Source organism: Haemaphysalis longicornis, unplaced genomic scaffold (genome assembly GCF_048455015.1).
Source record: "Haemaphysalis longicornis isolate Haplotype H1 unplaced genomic scaffold, Haemaphysalis longicornis Haplotype H1 scaffold_1, whole genome shotgun sequence".
NCBI lineage: Eukaryota > Metazoa > Arthropoda > Arachnida > Ixodida > Ixodidae > Haemaphysalis > Haemaphysalis longicornis.
Window position 1 is genome coordinate 313,227,336 of NW_027526203.1, and position 22,392 is coordinate 313,249,727.

General features: G+C 43.1%; 1 protein-coding gene across 3 annotated transcripts in view; it reads right to left on the reverse strand.

Annotated features, from left to right (window-relative positions):
• For (cGMP-dependent protein kinase for) overlaps window positions 1–22,392 on the reverse strand; it is a 173,406-nt gene that overhangs the window by 21,646 nt on the left and 129,368 nt on the right. For all 3 annotated transcript variants that reach the window (XR_013318461.1, XM_077682064.1, XM_077682053.1), the window contains exons 5-14: window positions 17,085–17,148; window positions 11,654–11,731; window positions 10,599–10,705; window positions 9,514–9,585; window positions 7,066–7,143; window positions 5,557–5,644; window positions 4,897–5,036; window positions 3,811–3,900; window positions 2,032–2,173; window positions 594–757 (exon numbers count right to left, since the gene is read on the reverse strand). Coding sequence is in view for 2 of the 3 variants with exons in the window: in XM_077682064.1 (XP_077538190.1) it covers window positions 594–757; window positions 2,032–2,173; window positions 3,811–3,900; window positions 4,897–5,036; window positions 5,557–5,644; window positions 7,066–7,143; window positions 9,514–9,585; window positions 10,599–10,705; window positions 11,654–11,731; window positions 17,085–17,148 (1,023 nt within the window). In the remaining variant the exon portion in view is untranslated. The remainder of the gene's footprint in view (window positions 1–593; window positions 758–2,031; window positions 2,174–3,810; window positions 3,901–4,896; window positions 5,037–5,556; window positions 5,645–7,065; window positions 7,144–9,513; window positions 9,586–10,598; window positions 10,706–11,653; window positions 11,732–17,084; window positions 17,149–22,392) is intronic.

Here is a 22,392-nt window from a genome sequence, read left to right on the forward strand (position 1 = left end):
ACATCATCATCGCTGTTTAACTATGGCACCATTTATTGCAGCGGCAGTGACGTGTGGTGCTGTGGCAGCAGATGGCACCAGAAATAAAAAAGCAATGATAGCACAATGACTCTATGTGTGCGCTCACAACATCACAAATGGTTTCGAGAGTTTTCATTACCCCATATACAAAAAATTAATTTTTGCTTCATGAAGATTTCATTGAAGCAAAATGAGTCTGGAGAAAGTGGGCCGTTGACGGCAGAACTTTTGTGCATTACCTAACAAGGGCAACTGGCTAGGAATCAGAAATCTTTTGCTGTAGCCAAAATTTCAGCAGAGTTCTCTTCTTCAAGTCATCCAGAAGTAGTGAGAAGAATGGTATCACTTTTCTGTGGCACAGCTAGCATAATTGAGCTAATGTGGCTACCATTTTGTTTACTTGGGATGCATTTTTTATTTATTTATTTAACCTTCCGGCCCACTTCATTATAGGGCCTACAATGCAGCCAAAGTTTGCTGCAGCGGCTCTTCATTCCAGTTCTTGTGGCATTGCCCACAATAAAAGCTTGCCACTCCATAAGGCAAGCACACAGAGGGGAGAGTTTACTTACGCTCCGGTTAGCAGCTCAAACATGAGCACACCTAGGGACCAGTAGTCGGCCGAGATGTCATGCCCTCGGTTGAGGATCACCTCGGGAGCCACGTACTCTGGAGTACCACAGAAGGTCCACGTCTTACGCCCATTCACCAGCTTCTTGGCAAAGCCAAAGTCAACCTGCGTGCACCCAACACAGTTGAGACAATGGCACCACAGCGGTGGAACTGCTGTTGCTGCAGTTGATTTTGCCGCACAACAAAAATATCTACTACCTAAATACTCGTAAAAATGAGAGAGAACTGCGCTGATAATAAAATGGCACCACGAAAATCTTGAATTATGTTATGGATGGCACATAAGTCTTTTTGTCACAGAACACCAAGAACTCCCTTTGCAAACTTCAAGGGTTTTCAGAACAAGATATCCTGGCCTTAATAAGCTTTACTGAAGTTGATCTAAGCAGCCTCTAGTTAGCAAGAAACAGAGTGAAATTGAGGCCTTTGCACATATAATGAGCACAAGCTGCAGCTTATTGCAGTACACATCAATCGAAGTGGTCAGCACCCATCAGACAATATGCACACACTAAAACAGCAACTGCACGATAAAGGTAGGCCACATGTGCATACGCCAGCTCATCAGATTTTCCCGCAGACAATACAGCCATGTCGCCATCAATTTCCCACAGAATTTAAAAATTGGGCCGCTCACCAGAATTCATTCAATTGGATGCCATTCACATTATGTTCTGCGGGTAGGAAGCATCACAAATAAATGAAACAACTGACCTCCACATACACGTGAGGATTTCCTATAAAACAAAAGGGACGGCAGATGTTATGCAAGGAAATTAAATAAATAAATAAAATAAATAAATAAATAAACAAATAAATCAATAAAAAGGCAAAAAAAAAGAGAAATTTCTCGGGGCACTTAATTAAGTCTGCTTGCGTGCTTTGAAGGCAAAAGCCCGGCGATACTTACCTACGGCTTCTTTACTTCTACATCACATTTGTGTCGCTTCACTCACTTTTGTTTCTTCGCCTTTTAGCACAAGTTACTTTCAGGGGCTTCTTTCCTTTTACACTGGGTATGTGTCTCTTTCTTGGTTTTCGTTTTTTACCTTTGGGCACGAACTACTTCAACATGCAGGCTGGTAACAATGCCGCAGCTTCCCCAGAGCCATAGTTCTGCGCAGCTGGTGCGCGCCTGTTCTACTCGCACGCCGTCACGTTCACTTGTCACGCGGCACACACTGGCTTAACTTTCACCTCCCTGCTAACCACGTATGGAGATGGAGCCGTGGCAATACACTAGGGTCGTACTGTGGGGACCCGAGTTTGAATCCCATATGAACTCGAACGTGTATTTTTTTTTTACCTAATTTTTACAGTGGCGGCCTTTCTCTGTACACGCTTTTGCCTTAATAGCTTAAAACAGTACGTGCGTACAAGCTTGATGTATCCACTGATGTCCAGCAGCATGTTCTCTGGCTTGAGATCACGGTAGATGATGTTCCTTGCATGCAGGTAATCAAAAGCCTCCACCACACACGCTGTGTAGAACCTCGTGGTGTTGTCGTCGAAGTTGCCACTGGAAAGAGATTATAGCGCGCACAAACAAGGGAACGGTCACAACCAGCCGATGTGCATCAAAGTTGAACTGAAATGCAGCAAAGAACCAGGGTCTTAAAATCTACTTATACTTATCATTGGCTGAAACAGAGGGAAAGTTTAGAAAGGTACAGAGCAGGAAAGAAATTGTGAAGGGGAGGGAGGGAACTTACAGAGCGCTTCCAAGCTCCGCAGCACTGCTTAAGAGACCAACACGAATGTGATATGGTCAATAGAAAAGCTTTGAGGTGAGAAAAACAGAAAAAAATAGAGGCACGGTGCAAGCATTAGTGGTGTCCTTTCCAAGTGAAACAAGCCCGCTCTCAGCTACCCCCTGTTGCCCCCGAGTATTAGATGCATACTTGGAAAAGCTCCGGCAAGCCGTTGCAGCCAGGCTGAAAAGAGGGCAGAAAAGTTTGAAAAGGTACAGAACAGGAAAGGAATTGTGAAGGGTGGGGTGGGGGTGGGGAGACTTGCAGGGCACTTGTACGAGTCGCAGCACTGTTTAAGAGACAAACACGAATGTTCAGTGGTCAATAGAAAGGCTTTGAGATGAGAAAAACAGAAAAAATAGAGGCAAGGTACAAGCACACGTGGTATCCATTGTAAGTGAAACAAGCCCACTATCAGCTACCCTTTGATTCTCCCAGTATAAGATGAATACTTGAAAAAGCTACAAGCCATCTTAGCCAGCCTTTGCTACTGATTGTCAGCAAACTGCGGCCTTATGCAGTGAACCTTCATCGTTTCAAAAGTGGTCTTAAGTACTGGAACAGTTATCATCACATCCTCCTCATGACGCTGCTGTAACAATTCAGGCATCTGAGCAAGCTGAGGCCATCTACATTAGGAACCACAAGCAATGTCACTGATCTAAGGACATCTAAAAAAAAGTCCTTCAATAGGCTATGGACATTTCGGTGGCCGTTAAAATGAGTTTGCAAGTGTTTTTAGAATTCTTTCCCACTAATGCGACCTCAAAAAACTTTCCTCACACTCGCAACTGCATATTTTAGAGATTTGAAAGCTGGAATAGGTGTAATATGGTGCTACGGAAAGTGGTGCTCTGGACCCAAAGGAATGGCTACAAATTCAAATCATGCATTATTCAAAGATACAGAATTTGGTTTTTCCCTTGCACATCTTACTGGCCTATGTTTAAAAAAACAAAAAAATACAAGAACAGCTGGCCAAGAACGGGACATGAGAGATTAATGGCTAATTGCAGTGAATGAGTCCAAGTGCCGTGTACAACAACCAGCAATGTCAGTTCTTTTGGGACTAGAAATTGAGCAGGATGGGTAGTTTTCTGGCAACTTCAGGGAGTCTGTTTTTTAATGAAGAAAAAGTAGGATGGTTATGAAAACATCTGCAAATGAATGTCTCAAAATTTTTGTAACTTCCCTTGTCTCTTCCTAAAACTTGCATACATTGCCGGCTTGAACTGACAAATACTCGAGCATGAAGTGATTAACTGTTCAAACTGAAGAACAGCAGAAAAAGCAAAAAAAAACCATGGCTCTAGGACAGGCACATAAACACGAGAGAAAGCACAACTTCAAAATAGGCATTACAAGCACAGCAAAAAAGCACCCCTGCCTGAAAATCCAAACTTACCGGTCCCGAAGAATCGTCCACAGCTCGCCACCCAGGCACGGCTCAAGCAGCATGTAGAGGTACTTCCGGTCCTTGAACGTCTTGTACAACCTGCAGTGAAACAGTGGACACAAGAAACCGTGTAAACATCAGCAGTTGTGCACCCCTGGAATGCACACCAGTGGACTTTCTGTGCTCATGTGTCAGAACTGAAAACACAACCTTAAAAAAAATAGCGGTGAGAGAGTGCACACAGTGCTCATTTGTATGAGCAACAATGCATAACGAAACGTGACTCACCAACGTCAGAACACAGCTCATACCTTCCCCACATTTTTTCTCATCCATTATGCAGTGAATTAAGCTAGATTAAGCTAGTACAACATCTTTGTTTACAAATATCTTCAGAGACTATTTTTCTGGCTGCTATGTTCTTTTTCTAGGATACACACTGAAGCATGCACAAATGAGGTAAAGCTTTATGTATACCTTTGCCAAACATAACTGCTTCAACATGGCTATCAAAAAATGTATCGATTTACGGAAGGTGCCTAACCGCTTTTAGACCGTTAGCTATAATTAATTGCTGCTAGATATGATTAGCTGATGAGAGTCACTGCACGTAGTGGTGCATCTTACTGATTTTTTCCTTCTACTGAAGTTAAAACGTTCAGCTTTAAGGGCAGACCAATTGAGATCACTGAACAGCTGCGGTGTGAAATATACTGCTATTGGGCACATTACACATGAGTCTCATCTTCGCACAGCTCTTATCTTCGTGCAGAAATCCAGCACTTATAAACATGACGATTACAATTATGTTAAGACCTATGCGATCAAACAAAAGGTACTTTAAAGAATTAGACTGCAGCACGAAGCTCTTTCTCTTGGTTATCTGTTTAGATATTGATGCAATATGCTGGAAAGCGCTGAGGGATGCCCTTTTCTAAGCCTGTCAAGAATATTGTGATTTTTTTGCTTAAAACTTCACTTTACACTTCAAGCTCTAAATGCCAGCAAATGAGCAAAGTGAGTGGTTGGAGATGTGCACCACGCCTCACTCGTGACTGGAGTAGTACTCTCTTGAGCTGCTACAATTAGGCTCACTTGATAATGAAGTCGCAGTTGGCTTCCTCGAGGATCATTTTCTCAGACATGATGTGCTGCTGCTGCCTCGTTTCCACTATCTGAGCTTTCTTCATCACCTTAAGGGCAAACGAACGCATCGGATCTTGCATGCTTTGCACCTAGAACGTGTAAAGAGGGAACATGATCGCAACACATTCCAGCACATCTATCAGGGCATGAATCTATGGCACTTTCTAGCAAATGCACTAGGACCTAGCAGCACTTGCTTCCCTTTGTCTTTACGACCTTGGCATGACGCACTAGAGTAAAATTATTATTCCATCCATGTTACCACAGCATTTTCCCAACAGTAGCATGTGAATTACCGTAACATTCAGAGAGAGAGAGCCCACTCCACAAGCGAAAGCAGGGAAATTAGGAGGTGGGATACCTTTTGGTGTGCAACCATGAGCAGTGCAAATTGACCATAACAGAAGGAAAATTACACCAATACAACGATAGGTCGGGAATTTATGTCAAACAGGAAACTAGGTGGGGTTTACACAAAGCATACCTTCCATTCTAAGAATCTAAGCACCAAACCCCATTTATGCACACCATGACCCATTAGTACCAACTACTGCATATCAAATCATTATGCAAGCAAGTTTATTGGCCTTGCAATATTTTTGTCCTTACCAGTTCAACCCTTCCAAAGCCGCCAACCCCTAACGTGGCTATCACCCTGAGATCGCCGAGCTTCAAGTTTGCAAACTCTTCGTTGATCCTGCAGCAAAAAGAAATTAACAAAAAGAGATGTGAGTTTATCAATAACAAAAATGATACAAGGAAGCACAAGAAGTGCAAAAATAGTTTGAATGTAGCATAAAAAGCTTACCCTGATGGTTGTTTCCAATGCAAGCATCAAAGTAAACAAGGTATCAATTTAAAACAAATCACCTCCTAGCAACTACATACTGCAGAAATACAACCGAAAAACACAGTGAAGGGGAATGTGCACATTGAAATCAAACTCTTTTCAAACTTATTTTATTACAATATTTCTTGCAAGCATACACTGATAAAATTATTTGAAAGCACCCAATTGTGAATTCTATGGGGCTAAATGACTACACCAAACCCTCCCTTGCATAACAGCTACCCTCTAAAACAGTGGTTCTTAGTCATGGCTTCCCCGGGGATCCTTTTGGCTGGTGGAAATGATGGGGGACCCCACGATGGAGCACATGTTGATCGGCGCCACAATGTCAAACAATTTGCACTTGTAGTTTACGTCGCCCACACACTTATACAATTGCCGACTTTTCTGCTTGACGTTAATGATGATGCACGCCATAATGTAAAACAATTTGCTCTTGAATCTCAAAGTCTTATACACACCAATATGCTGCCTTTTCTGTTTGATTTTTTTCTTCTCATAGCTGACGTGTTGTTCAAAAATCAGATGTTAAACTATTTGCTACGCGGTGAAACTAAACGTGCATGTAATGCGGCGAAGCCACCTTTTCGCATTGCAAGCAAGTGCTGGCAAAATCTAAAAAAGAATGGCGGGGCGAGGGGGGGGGGGGGGGGGGGGGGGGGGGGAGGGGTGCGGAGAGTTTTGAGGGAGGCTTCGCGGACCCCTCAAATACTCTCGCGGACCCCCTGGGGTCCGCAGACTCCTGTTTGAGAACCACTGCTCTACAACTTGCCAAGACCCTCACTGTTCCCGGGTTCAATCAATAGCCAGCACTACCTTGGAACTAGTTCACTAGCACTTAGCGAATGTATCATGTAATTTAATTTCTCCAAACTGCATTTTTAGCTTTTGTTAAAAGCACGCACTTCCCATTTCAGAAATTGTTTTCAGAAATTGTTTGGAACCACAGTTGTTGGGACGCATCAACACGAAAATCCGCAAATGTTCTAAGAAAAATCCTTTTTGAGAGATGTAAAAAACAAAATGCAAGGAAGTCTTAGGTACACTAAGGCGACTTTTCTTTACCACTTTTGGAATTTTCAATAAGAAGCGAAATGAGAAATTTACTGAGTTTCGCTACAAAATGGAAACACAAGTCACACAACAAATTCCTTTCCTGAACGTGAAGCTGGAAGTTAAAAAAATAAAATTATCCGTGGTGTGGCACACACAAAAATTAGCATTTCGCACTTTTTACACATGTCCTAGTTGATGAAACAGTGACTCACCTCTGCCTTGCACCAACATCTTCATCATACTGCTTGCCTCTGATTTCGTCAATGTTGCTCATGAGCTGGTTGAAAGAGCTACAGCACGGGGCAAAAAAAAAAAGAATGGTACAAACTTTTTGAAAAACACTGCTTATTTATGGACACAGTGACATACGGAAAAGATACTGCCGCGAACCATGCCTTCTGTTTTATTAGTTTGTGCGTTTCGTTGTCAGCATCTGGCCGCGCCCAACTGTCTTATCTGCGCCCGAAGCGAAGCGCGTATCACCTTCCCCATCTTTTGTATACCGCACAGGCTACTTTATTTGATAGGGAGAGCGCTTTGCCCTATCGTCACTAGACTAGAATGTTCTTCTTTGATGACCAGTGTTCTCGATTTTATTTCACGGTTCCAGTAAGAATTACGCGGAAATATAAATGCTCGCGTGGCAAATGCTGTGGCATTCCATTCACCAGCGTTCTACTGTGTGTGTCGCTTTGTTGACCGCTTCTTCGTCGCTTGTATTTACTTCTTGTTTGTTGCAGAGCACAAGTTCGCTCCAATAAACCTTGTTTGCTGGAAGAACCCTGCATCGTTCTTGGTTGGCTACGTGTCAATATAAGTAGATGTAGCTATGAGCCCTCCATGATGTGTAGGTGTGCCCTCTTGGCAACACATGAAATAATGCACGCCAATACATGAAGTTCTCTATTACCGGATAAATTTGAATAACAACAAAAAGTACCAGCTTGGAAAATTTTTGTCAATTCAAATTTACCCGAAAAATTTTGATTTTGGCAGGTTTTTATACATGAAATATGTGATATATATTGGCTTTGAAGAACAGGGCCAGGCCAGGTTGAGGAACTTCCCAGACCAGCTCACTCAGTTCAAATTTGAAAGTGCAGGGTGCCCTTAAATTTAAAGTCACAAATTTAAAGTCTCCATTTAAACCGAGGTTACGAGTGTGGTAAGGAAAATGCTGTGTGAGCCACCACTAAAGTGCCTGCCAATAAGCCTGCTTAATTTTCGAACCTTGCTAGAGAAGCTTGTATTAAGGATGAACTAGTCAGCTTTCACCAACAAATTTCTGGCTTGTGTGATGGTGAGCTGGTGCATCAGTAACTTCGCTAATTTGGTATAGCTGATTAACACTTAACTAAATAATAATACTAGTAATAATAATAATAATAAACATCACAGACAATGGGACATAGATTCCACAATGCAGGGTCTCTGCTGCTGAATCTGTGTTCCATCTTCCTTGCCATTTATTCTGTTTACAGCTACAACTGGCCCCATTTTGGCATTTTGGCCTTTTTGGAATGATGCAACTGTTTGTGTTACAGTAAAATCTCGTTACAAGAGACACTGTTGCAAGAGACACTTGGTTATAAGAGACATTTGAATGAAAGCGGTTTGGTAGGTTTTCCTATGTTCGCCATGTTAGCAGCATCGCATACAAGAGACCTTGTTTACAAGAGACACGTTTCCTGGTTCCCTTGAGTGTCTCTTGTAACGAGGTTTCACTGTATGTACAAAATTAATATGCTGGCCTTTTCACATAGTATAAATTCTGAAAGGGCATTTTGTATTTTCCATTTCATGAACTGAAAGGCACATGCTATGGTCTCAGAGAGGGACACAGTAAGATATACTTCTAATATTACGATAATTTAGAGTGGCACACCCTTCTAGTATTGTACGTGTTGCTTGTTAAAGAAAAAACATTTGCAACTTAAGAGCATATTTGTCTATTCGCACAACGAATCTTTGCACACTTGCTCAGCTCTCAATCCTCTTGCAGCCTGCTGCATAAGGATTGCAAGCAAATAAATAAAACCCAAGAAACTCTTATTCGTGTACTACCACAACACAAAAGCTCAGAAAAGCTTTGCATGAATTCTCTTTAAAAATAATAATAAAAAAGCTATGCATCCTCCAAATTCCCCCATAAACAAAGTTATGTATACTCATGGAATAGTGTCACAATAATGATCATTGTAATGCTATTTCATTTACTCCACCAGGGTGTTCAAAAATGAGCAGCAGCAAGTCCTCAAAATTTAGTTTAAAAAAAGGTTAATGTATTACCCAACGTGGTAAGCAAAAGTATATTCATGGTAATCATCACTTTTTCAGATGACGGCCCAAAACAAGAGAAAGAAGATCTGTCAAATAGACTCCTGTGATTTACTCAATAATGGGAGTGGCATTCAGAAACAAGTATGATTGTCTGATTCACATCTACGTGTGTCAGTCTGGCATGAAGAAGATCGAATCTTTAATTAGGTTCACAGGAATATTGGCAGCTACCTCCTACATTACTTTTAAAGCTGGCTTGAACTAAATGCAAGAGAGGTAAGTAAAGTGTACTATGGAGTGAAAATATGAATAGCCATCAGCAAGAGCATAGCAAAAGTGCAGAGTTGAAAGATACAGATAAAAAAGGAACGCAGACTTACTCTCTGTCGATGACTAGACATGTCACACCCTCTGGATCATCCGCTACTATGTTGGCGGTGCGACACTCTTCACTGTCAATAAGGATGCAAACAGTGCAACAATCAATGACTGTGGGATGAAAGAGCAGCGCTCGGCGTAAATGAGCTGCTGAAAGCTTTAGCAGTCCTCATACAAAGGTTGGTAAGCATGCACTTTAGTAAAATGTTATCATGTCAACAGCAAAGACGTATACTTTGAGTGAGTCGTTAAATGTCAACTTCTATAGGGAAATGGGATTAATTTAACCTCACGAGTTTTGCTAGCCTGCCTCCTTGCGGTGCACAAATTTTAAGCTGAAGGAAAGAAATGCGCAATTTTCTTTCCAGTAAAATTCCCTGCCAAAAAAAAATGTTTTTTTTTTGTTATTTAACTGATTACGCTTACATCACAGGTATCTCTTCCTAGAAGCAACAAGGAAAGGCGCTATCAATTCAGATGATTTGCTACAAGTTACACAGTTTAAACGAGACAAAATATTTTCACCTGGCTCTTTGTAAGGTACTGTAATGTCATATTGTAGCCCACAATTAGGCTGAGTTATGATACATGATGAACAAAACTGCATATGACAGACAAGGGTGATAGAGAAGTCAGAATGCAAATTACAATTTAACCATCTGAACTAACTGCCTACAGATAATGCACGTTCACCTAATGATGTTTAAATAGCAGCTGCACCTCAAAGGCAGTCTTATTATTTCATGCAGCAATCTTATTTGGCTAGAAATATATTACTATGACACAATACTCACCAAAATGAGTATGAAAACACTCCCCCCATGCCCAACACAAAACTGGAGAAAGCGTTGGTCACATGTTGCGTTCCGCCATTAGTAGGCTCCACAGTGAAAAAACAATGTTCACAAAACAATGTTCACTACACCCCGATGCAAAGCCACAGACCATTCCACCCCCAAGCCCTACAAATGCAATAATGGCCCAGGTAGGTAAATGCTCGGAGCACATTTAGACCGAGTTCCCAGAGACACAGGGGGAGGGGAAGAAAGGGGGCTCCAGCCAGAGAGGGGGAGGGGGCACTGCTCACCCTTGCAGTGCCTTCTCTCCAAAGAAGTCGCCCCTGTGCAGGGTCCTGATGAAGATCTCCTCACTCGTGCTGCCAGCCTCCTCGGGTGCCTTCCGGGTCACCTTGACCTGGGGAAGCAAGAACCCTTTCAGGATGCCTGCTGCCCTCCTCCCCTCCCCCCCACATTCGAGCCCCCGCCCAGCTGAACCTCCACTGGAGGGCTGTAAGGTGGCGGCACGGGGTAGAGGAGGCCCCACTCTCGCCTCACAGGCCCTTCCCCTTGTTTCAAGGCCTCATCAGCACTCTGCCAGTGGCTATATGCAAGGGAGTGCACCTATGCACACAGCAAGCACACCTGCCACGCTCGGGGCAAGATCAACGAATGCCCCAGCCAACGAGAAAAAGGCCCCTGATGCAAGGCCAGCACTGAACCCTTTGCAGTGTAAAGGAAATCTCATTAGGGCGCAGCCGTGACAATATCGAGAGCAGGGAGGAAAGGACACTGCAGTCATTATTACATGGAATGCCTGTGGGTCAAAACTTGCTGGACACCGTGACTCATGCCCAAGCAAGAGCACTACTGCCGCTGATCTTGAGCAGTATGCCACCAATTACCCGTCTCGGTCAGGGAGAGAACCAAACATCTCATTTAGTGCAAGAGTGGTGAAAGGCCGTTGAATTAAAAATCAGTAGTAGCTGCAGCAGTGAATTACCACCATTTCTTCCCGAGACTTAGGCTTTTATAAGCAAAGGTTCCAAAAAGAACAATGCACTTAGAATTATCACTTTTGTAAAAAGAATTACAAAGGTAGCTAGCTAAGAGCTTCTAACTACCAGCACAAGTGCCCTTCCCAACAGCTAGCCTAGCTCTTCTGTGCACTGTGATTTAGCTTTTTTTTTTCTTGCAATTCATTTTTATGACTTAACTCGGGCAATGGCTATGATCTAAAGAAATAAGGGGGTTGAAATGAAGAAGAGCGAACGTGCAGTTTTTGGCACTAAGCCATGCAGCACCCTTTGATGCTCACTGCGAGCACATTGGAGACAATTAGGATACTTCCTGACACCAAACTTACCGTTCCTTTGCTGATGATGAAGAAGGTGTCTCCCCTGGCACCCTGCCTGATGATGTAATCACCTTGAGCGTAAGTAGTCTGTAAACAAAATGTCAGCAAGAAGGCATATTAAACTAAGCAACTAGAAACAAAAGGGCCACTAGTTACTCAATTGTGCATTGTCCTCAGCGCATCTCAGGCCTTGTACGTACAGGGCGTTGCACCATTACATTACACGCTTCAAAAACAACTTAGTTGTGCGAAGTGCTTGTTTATTTGCACTCAGTTTTTGAGCAAGATCGCATTATGAATCTATTTTGTTCGACACCAATATAGATGGCAGCAGTTAGCCAGTTATTTGTTCTTTATCGAACAAAAGCAGCATTAGCTGCCCCTTTGCAAAGGATGGTTTTTTGTTCGATTGTGAGACAAACAGGCAATTTCTGTCTCACATCTTGGTCTAAAACAAAACAAATTGCAAAATGAAATCTTTGTGCAAAATATGAGTGCGAATGAGCAAGTGCATTACACAAAAATTTTTCTAAAGCAGCCTCTCAAAATGTTGCGACCTCCTCCTCTGCATGTTGTGACCGTGGCTCAGCATTTTCAGTTCATAAATTTTAATCACGATAGCACTTTTTTGTTTTTGTTTTCTCTTTTTCTTGGTAGATTTCTATTCCCGCAAAGTTTGCTTTTACTTATTTTTATTAATTTACCTGCACCACCATTTCTGGCATTACAGTGGAGGGATACCTGCATAAAAAACAATGCAAGAAAAAAAAAAAAGAAAACAAGAACAAACTAACACTTTGTAATCTGCACCATACACGCACAAATTTTCACAATGCCTGCATAAACACTTCACTGTCAAGAATGTTCTTTGTTGTGAAAGGTATGATATTTCTATTCCCAAATAACCTTGGGGGAAAAAAAGATAAATAAATAATTTATACTCCTATATTCACATATTTTGTGACTGTGGTCGAGCTGCTGTGACACGCAGTGTGGTGAAAGCCAATATCTGCCACAAGGTGTTCTAACGTGGCTGTAGTAAGTATCATATAACAATTTCAACTCTTTTGTCTTTTCTGTACTGTGGTGTAGTGTCGTGACAGCATGTAGTGTGGTGAAAGATAACATCTTTTACAAGGTGTCCCAACTTTGCTATAGAAAATGTCATGTAACAGTTTCAATTGTAATTTCTTTAAAGTGAATTAAGCTTGACATAACTAGGCAAAGGGAAAACCCGACAGTCATATGCACGCAAAAAACCCTCCACCGCAATGGTGGCACAACCCCACGCGCATGAGCGAAAGGTTGGAGGGGAGCTAAATAAAATTACGGGGAGAGAGATTGGCTGGGTTTATAGATGACGTAGCTACATTCTCGCATCTACCGACACTGGTGAGTGGGAATGGCACATAGAGAGCAAAAAGAAGTCTCTCTCGTAGCAGAGCACGCCCGCGACGAGCTAATTCTTTAATTAAGCACAGCTCAAGCGAACACGGCGGAAAGGGGCGGCGGTGGTGGGGGCAGAGCAGCGTCAACGTGGCAACGGCAAACACCCGCCACACGTCCCTCCGAAATGGTTAGGCGACGCATCATATGTGAAACACTGGCCACGCGTTACAGCTTCGCTGGTTAGCAGTCTGTACTGAGTGCATGGGCACATTTTTTAAAGCAAAGCTTTACTACTTTCATCCAGCAGTTCCACGGAGGATGCGCAAGTTAACCTTTTCCCCGGAGACACACCCCCACTGACACATCCCTCGAAGCACATCGCGTGATTAGCCGGGCCCGCTGTCGGCGCTGCGCACAAGGCCTCGTTTTAAATCATTCTGCTCACGTAGCGGCGGCAGCCACGACGGGAGGGCCACTCAACTGATCGGCAGCCGACCAAACCCACAGCCTCCCACGCATGTGCCGCTGGGTCGTCTCGGGCTATGTGACTCATCTTGCGCCGCGTTCACCATGAAAGAGGAACGCCATGTTCGCCGAGAATGAAAGCGAGGCCGGGCCTTCTTCTGCGAGCCTTGCACGGGACTGAACGGCTTTGAGCCGTTGTCGGCAATACAGCTACATCAAAGGTTAACTAAGCGAAACCAAGACTCAGCCAGACTATGCCAAGCTTTTGCTCGGCTTAGGTATATCCAAGGTTAGCTGAGCTAAGCTGCAACCATTTTTTTCTTCTCAGCTCTAGCGTTGCCCACATAATGGTTGTTATAAACTAGTCAAGCTTTGACGTCTTGTATAATTTCAAGAAAAATACAGAGCTGCTAGGTTTTAAACTTTTTTTAAATTTTGTTTTATCTCGATGCTCTGGGTGGATCCCACACAGTGCAGGCATATTCCATTATTGACTTAATGTAATTTTTATATAATAAATCTTGAGACCTTTGGGGGAACTTTCTAGTGTTTCTATCTACTAACCATAGGCGTGCGCACAGGGGGGGGCAGGGGGGGCCGCCGCCCTCCCTAATCATCTGAAGGGGGGGCGCCAAATTTGCCCCATACCTTGCCGATGTAACACATGAAAGTACAAATTTCTGCTCAGAAATATTTTGTATGTGTTGCAGTTCCATCACATTGAAATAAAAATTTTATAACCATCCCTCTGCGCTGCGTTCGGACCGCTAGGCCTTCAGTGGGAAGAGGTCGGCAGTTGGTGTAAGAAGGGGGGCGGGGGGGGGGGGGGGGGGGGGGGGGGGCGCAGCGGTTAGACTTTGCCCCCCCTAATCTAGAACTCTGCGCACGCCTATGCTACTAACACTAACATACGGCAAGTTTTTGTAGAATTAAAATCTACATGTAAATGCCAGCCCAGTGTCGGCATAAGGAAAATACCGAGATACATAAATTCGCCAATAGTTCGCAATGTATACCCATCTATTGCATAAACACTGTCCACGACATCATTTTTTTTAAAATACAGTACAGTTTTTTTCAAGCATAATGCTATTTAATGTCATGCACCACTTCTGGCACCGGGGCTGTATATCGTCTAAGTCACTTTGTAGTGCACAGATGTCTTCAATGTACTGCACTTCTCTGTATACATATCACACAATCATCTGCGAATAAACGCATAGAGCACCGGATAGTTGCCAATATATCATTTATGTAAACAAGGAAAAGCAGATTCCCAAAGACAAATCCCTGCAGCACATCTGACGTGGCACCAATGACATTTCACTGTGCTCTATTTATTGTTACAAATTGAGTCTGTAAACTTAAATACTCTTCAATCCAATTATTAACTTGTTCATTTATATTCAACGGCTACATTTTGTAGACAAGTAATGCATGGCAGACCGTACGGCAGACCAACTCAAAGGCTATTTAAGGTCTATAAAGACACTATCTACAACAGCTAGTTGTTGCAGATGGTGTCAGATGTTTTACTCACTTCATCTGTAGAGCACCTGTCAAATGTTTCACTAATTTCATGAAACAATTCCGTTAACTGAGTAATGCAAGACATACCCCGACATCCATAATACGTCCTCAGGATATGCGGGTGTGTGCATGCATGTACATGTGTGCAAGTGTGTGCGTGAATGAATGAATGAATGAATGAATGAATGAATGAATGAATGAATGAATGAACAAACAAACAAACAAACAAACAAATAAAATGTGGAGTGTACAAATCAGTGTGTTAAAGCAGCCATGCAGACAAAGCACAAGTTTGGTTCATTCAGAAAATTGCCTCGTTAGAATCATACTGACACCACTTTTAACGCAAACTTCGCTCAAATAGGCTATATAATTAGGAAAAAAGGGAATGGCCATGTGACCCACTCATGTGACACCAGCTCATTTCCCGCAACAGAACCTATGATGTCATATGCCCAGCTCTACGATTGGCTGAGGCCGGCAAAAGCAAACACAAGTTAGGCAGGGCTCATAAGCTTACCGAACAAGCTATTTGTGCTTAAATTTATGGCACATTCTTTTTATAGCAGTAAGAATGGTGGGGTAAACAGTGGAAGTTACAAAACTACACGTAAACATAGAAGTACCAATGCGTACGGCTGTTGGTACTGTGCGTACTATGCTTGTTTTAGCTGCACAGCTGTGCGGCGCTTTGGGGTTGTCTCAGACGACACTGGCCAATTGGCGTAAGCGACAGTATCTTACATGACTGGTCATATTTGTCGAGCGAACACCGTGTTTCACAAAACGATTAATTTTTACCTTAACAAAAACAAGCCAGGTGCAAATACAGTCGAAAACAAAGCAAAGGCAGAAAACCACCTGGCACAGTACGGTGCTGCAACCTAGGAGGACTGACGGTAAACAAGGCTCCGCAGACGGCTGCCAAGCCTAATGGCGCACTAGGTTTCGCTTGAAGTCCTGTTCTTGTGACATCATTGCATACGTCACAAAAACACACAATTTGGCAGGAGAATCGAAATTTGAACTCAAATTGATTAATTTCTCAGTGAATAAAGCATCGTTTGCTTCCGGACAAGTGCTGGGGGCACTATAAAACACACTATCTTTCGATAAAACAAACTTGTATTTTGTCTTCATGGCCCCTTTATTAAGCATTCCATGAGTAGGGCCTGCTGAGACTGGCCTATCATCACCCAGGAAATTAGTTTATCTGATTGTACTAAAAACAAGTTCGTGGTTTCAGGTTGTTCTTTTCACTAGGGCAATCTTATTATTTTTTTAGATGTCTAGAGTGTATGAACACACACATTTGACTGTGTTAAGTGCTGTGGAAGCCCTAAGAATAGCCAATTAGCAAAATTAAAGTGTGATACAGTCATTCAGGTCACAGTGTTTATGCTACAGTACTGCATGTTGGCCAGCAGTGCAGTACTGCACCTCAACACTGACCTTTTCCAGTTGAGCCACAACTTTAAAAACATGAAATTCTGCACACACTATAACTGAGCTACCTTCTACACAACTTTTAATTGAAAAAAGAAACAAACTGGAAACATAGTTACGACACACAGCAGAAAGAGATTAGAGCATTAAACTAGATAGTCCTGCCTAACACTCAGCCCCCCCCACCCGAAAAATGTTTAGGTAATCATACTCGTTAGGATGAAACCCAATTTTAATTTCCTGCAAAAACTAAATTTCACAAAGATAGCAAAGCCCCAGTAACAAGCAAGCATCGTGCCCTTTCGTACAAGAACTAATTTATATGTATAGTACATATAGCCTTGTTCATGGCAGCTCATACAATCAAGAAAATTAATTGCATTGTCTCGTTTTATGCAGTCTAATGCTACTTCAGAACAACTGTTTTAGCTATTTTTTTAATGGTGGTTTATTTGCAGTGTTCAAAATAATGCATGGCTAAAGGGAATCTCATAAAATGTCAGGCCCAGACTGCGAAATTCATGGCATTGGGGGGAAAAAGACTATAGTTTCGGAATAATCTAGCTGTGGTCAAAAATTTCTAACAAGGTTGGCACACATCATCACCCACCTCTTCCAGGACGTCGGAGATTTTGACAAGAGTTTCCTCCGGAAGCTTCCTAAAGGTGGGCACACTAAAAAAAAAGCAGCATGGAGAGCTTTCAGAGTGCAATGTAAATACACACATGTTAATGAAATGCATGCAGCCATGGAACCCCAAAACTGCAGTACAGACCTCACTTGATATGAACCTGATAGAGTGGCACACAAATCCACCACTTGGATTATACAGCAACTATAATGCAGCTGCCCACAAGTTGCATGCAAAGGCATCAGGGCACTGTAACTAAGGCACGCTTTTAATGCGTAAGCATTCTTAGGCTACATCCCAGCCAAAATCTGTCCAGCTGTCTGCAAGGCGTGGCATGATGCACTCCATAGGTATATGGTCATACGGGGTATACATGACATTTATGCTATAAGTATACTGGGTTACAATTATGGCTGTGTTATTACATGACTGTGTTATATGACTTCACTGTGCTATGTTATGACTGAAGTCATACAGGGTATATATGACATTTATGACAGGAGTACTGTCTTATGATTATGACTGTGATCATCACTTCACGAGTTCACTGAGTTTGAGAGTAATTCACATGTATATGCAAAGATGAGGCGCTGGATCGAATGCTCATGCTCTATCTGACAATTGCTGCTCTTATGAACCTAATCGTATCACGGGAACTTCGGGCAACACGAACGAGTGGAAACTGCTTTCATAGCCATAAAAAGTTCTCTCTATGTAAACAGCGTGCATTATCTTATTTTCAAGCAAGCTTGTGAAAGCGAACACCAGGCAGTGAAGCATCACCACTGAATCACTGCAATCATGGTATTAATTCTGCAGCACACCCACTAGCTACAGTGAAGTGCAAAAATAAATGCTTGGTCACATAGTTCATCTTCTGTGTTGTTGTTGTTGTTAAATAATGTTTATTGGAGCCAGAAAAAAAGTACGAAAAAAGAAAGGTGGGTAGCCTCTTCCTAGTACGGAAAGCTGCAGGCTATAGCTGCTGCCCTAGCCCATGCAGATCAGGTTTACCTGATCCTCGAGCCGAGCGCTTGTCAGCCTGCATTCCCACTTCTTTGGGGAGTTCCCACCGTTTGTCTGCACTCCACTGAATCTGGCAATGCCATGCTGAGTCTAATTGTCATTCCTTTTTTTCTTTTTCAAGCCTGACCTCTAGCATGTGTCCTGTATTTTAATGTTAAGACACAACTACAGTGTAGAAGCATGTATGCATTTTAGAACAGTACAAGTCACTGTTGGGTTATACAGTGTGTTACATTGATAAATGGAATACCTTAAAATTTTTTCTCAGTAAACCGCTGCTCTGTTTGCGCTCAAACTTCACACGAACGTCACGTTTTGTGGTCTCTTTCATTTGACACCGGGGACAACAACGGCACTTACCTGTTTATTCTGAAAATAAATAAATACGATTTTCGCTTTTGGGAAAATGGCAGCCAATTTGGACGTGCATGCTGACCTTTGAACGACAACGCCACCTGGGATATGCAAAACGCAACGTGTGATGGCGATTCACAGTAGGAAGGAGCCAAATGAGGTAGCAAACTATCAGAAAACCTCTTTTGTCGATAGTTTATGATGGACACAAATAGTTGCATAAGAGCTGATACAAATCATAGTAAAGTATTCTCGTGGTTCATTGCTGTCAATACCAGTCATCTGGTTTCAGATCGTCCATCGTCTGCTATGCCAGGTTACCCTGCTTTCCGAAATAAGGCTCACGATTCTTTGTCCACGTTTGTTTCTTTGTTTTCATTTTACTTTTATTATTCTGTGTGTGCGTGTCTGTTCTTGTGACATGGCATCATCCCCAGTGGACCACAGACGTCCATCGAACATCCGTTGGACATCCAGTGTCGGACATTTGGACGTCCGTCAGACATCCGCAGAAAGCCAGCGGACGTTTTACAGACGTCCGTGGGATGGTCCGATGCAAAGGAATTGCTCATCCTACGAACGTCCGACAGACGTCCCAGCCGGATTTTCCGACATCCGGCGGATGTTCAAAATCGGACATTTCCAAACCGAAATGTACAGGGGACGTCCAGGGGATAACAAAATGCGGATATTGGATGTCCACCAGACGTCCGTTTCTGGTCCCAAATTTTTCGAATCAGGGAGAACCTGTACTTGCTGTAAGCCTCAGTGCCTTATTGATAACATGCCTTGAATCACCACTCCAGCTTTACGAATACTTGATACAAAAGCCTCTTCTGTAGCTTGTTTTGGCACAGCCCTAATTATAAATGCTTGCCCCATGCACTCTGTAGTCAGACAACTCCACAACCTATTCATATTTCTCTTGCCAAGAATGCGAACAGTGATGTTACAGAAGCATAACACAGTGGAATGTTGCAAGCTTATTGTCATGACTTTTCAATAAGGACTATGCATACACTGCGGGCTGTTGTGTCAACATATATAAATATGAATAAGTTGTAGTAGGCAGTTACCACCTAGGTGAACAGGATGCTTCAACATGACAGCCCGCAGTGTACACATGGTTCTGTATTGAAAAGCGGTTACGACAATAAGCTCACAACTTTCCACGCTATTATGCTACTGCAAGCATCCCTGCTCCCACTCTTGCCAAGAAAAATATGAATAGGGTGTGGAGTTGTGAGTCCACATATTGTGTGGTACAAGCATTTATAATTAGGGTTTTGCCAAAACAAGCTACAGAAGGGGCTTTTGAATTTAGTATTCTTAAAGCTGGAGTAGTACTTCAAGGCATGTTATAAATAAAGCACTGAAATTTGCAGGAAGTACAGGTTCTCAAGTTTACTAGAAAACTGAAACCTACACTATTAAGCTTTATGAATCTATGCCGAGTATGTTTGGGATATTTCCATTAAACTGCTAAAGACAGAACTTCCAGCAATGCACGCTAAAGAACAACAAGTTAGCTTGAAAAAGTGAAGTATTGAACAGTTAAGCAGGCTGCTGAAAACAAATATACTGAAAGAAATAGATTACATGTTGCAAAATATGGCATGCAAAACAGATGAGACAATGTCGCAAAGCTTGAAATTTGTTTTATTTAATGCTTTATAACATCCAATGTAAGTACAACCTTTCATGTGCCCATCACGCTTCATGCCAGGAACATCTCGGCTCAAACTTTCCCCAACTCTTCAGTCAGCACCTGCAAAAAGAATTTTAGCCTGCTTTAGCCTGCAACACACAAAAAGAATTTTAGCCTGCTTTTGAACTATTTTGGTTGGTGCTAATCTACGGCTAATGCGGATTCGAGCAATTTTCGTCACAGCAACAAGAAAAGAAATCAGCACCACTTTTGTTGCTCCTGTCGCAAGTGTGAATGGGCCTTTATACACAATACATTCACACGGTAACTGGCAGCTGCGGAGGGACGTAACTTTGCGCACCGAAACCCTGATTGGCCAGGCTAAATTCTCCCCTCCCCCCACCCCTCATATTTCAATATTTTTAATCACCAAGTAGCCCAACTCCAAGCTTCGCAGAGTCAGTGAGGTGCGTTTCGATACGATGCATGCTTTTCACCTACGCGCTTGGACGGCGTCTATCAATATGAGGTGTGCGCGCCGTAGTGGAAGGCGCCGGATGAATTTTGACCACCTGGTTATCTTTAACGTGCGGCTAAATGTCGTACATACGGGCGTTTTCTCTTTTCGCCTCCATCAGAAAAGCGGCCGCCGCGGCCGAAAATTGAACCCCCTTGTCCTTGAGCGCGGCAGCGCTACGGCTTAGCCACTGAGACACCGCGGCGGGTATTGATACGTGCATGCGCAAGTACATGCGCAAGTACGGCAAATATATTAGTACACGCTCCATGCTCGCGTCAGCAAAATGCGTTTACTTCACCGCGTTCGCCAGCATGAGCCACACTAAAGAGCACCTCGGCGTAAACACTACGGCCGCGTCCCCTCTGGGGTCGTGAAATCACCCCCATACCTAAAACTCACCGTACGGCTTCCTACACGTTTCGTGACACGTGCCTACATTTCACCTCAAGGCCAATGCATAACGCATCTGCGCAACGAGCTCACACAGTAAAAATTGTTACAACCCTTTACGTAAACCTCAGTGAACGTAAAAGTAGCCACTGCGCACACCCCGTCGTAGGTAGCGCCGGGCTGAATGCGAACGCGGGCATGCTCAACGACTTTCTTTCAACGAGAGTACGTGCACGTACTGCTGATAGCTTTAAGCGCCTATGTTTGCGAAGAAAAGGTGATTCCCTGAGCGTGTTTTTACACTGTCATTCAAAACGCTTTAATCCAGTCATGCCTAACTTCGGCACAACGTACGGCTGGTACGGCGTTTGCAGTACACGGAAAGCTAAAGACGATTTCCTCGCCCTCTCCCCACTCACCGGCACTTATAAAAATGTCTTACCTTTCGTTGAGGACGCAAAAAGATGTCTAGAAGAAAGCAGCAGTGTTTCTTTCTCTAAGATAATCGAAGTTCGTTGGCGCTTCGCAACTCGCACACGATGGATTGTCGCACACAAAAGCGAATGGCTATGGCTGTACGGCTCGACGTGTCTTGACAAGTGTTGGCTTTGCATCGCAAAAAAGAAAAAAAAAACCTTAGTCGTACAAAAAAAAAAATACTTTTTAGCCTAATTAGCAGCAAATCAAACAATACAACATTGTATATCAACCCAACTGTTTTTATAAAACTTTACGAGATCTGCTGTCGTTCTTTTTTTGAATTCGTTCAGCCCGCAACGAGTTACTTGTGCGCGAGCCAGAAAGGCACGAGGGTTACAGCTATTGCAATTGTTTCTGAGCTTACGATTTGTTTGCCTCCCGCTGCAGGCAGCAAGAATATAGATAACATAATTAACGCGATGCTAATTACGATAAGTTACAAACAAGATCAAGGAATATTGCTTCAACCATACAGACGTACGATGGGCGTCCAGCGGACGTTATTGATGGGACCATAGTAAACGCCCATGCACAAGCGTAGCTCGGACGTCCGCCGGACCAAATTGAACGGACGTTCACGTTTCCCAGAAAAATGCATCCGAAGTACGTCCACCAGACGTCGAGCGCGGGACTTGGACGTTCGGCTGTAAAACGGACGTCCTGCGGATATCTGTGGTCCAATGGGTCAGATCAGTCGCAGCAGACGAAAAGGCAGCCTGCTCACCTGTAGTGAATGATCTCATGATGCCGTGTCACAAGAACAGACACGCACACACAGAATAATAAAAGTAAAATGAAAACAAAGAAACAAACGTGAACAAGGAATCATGAGCGTTATTTCGGAAAGCAGGGTAACCTGGCATAGCAGA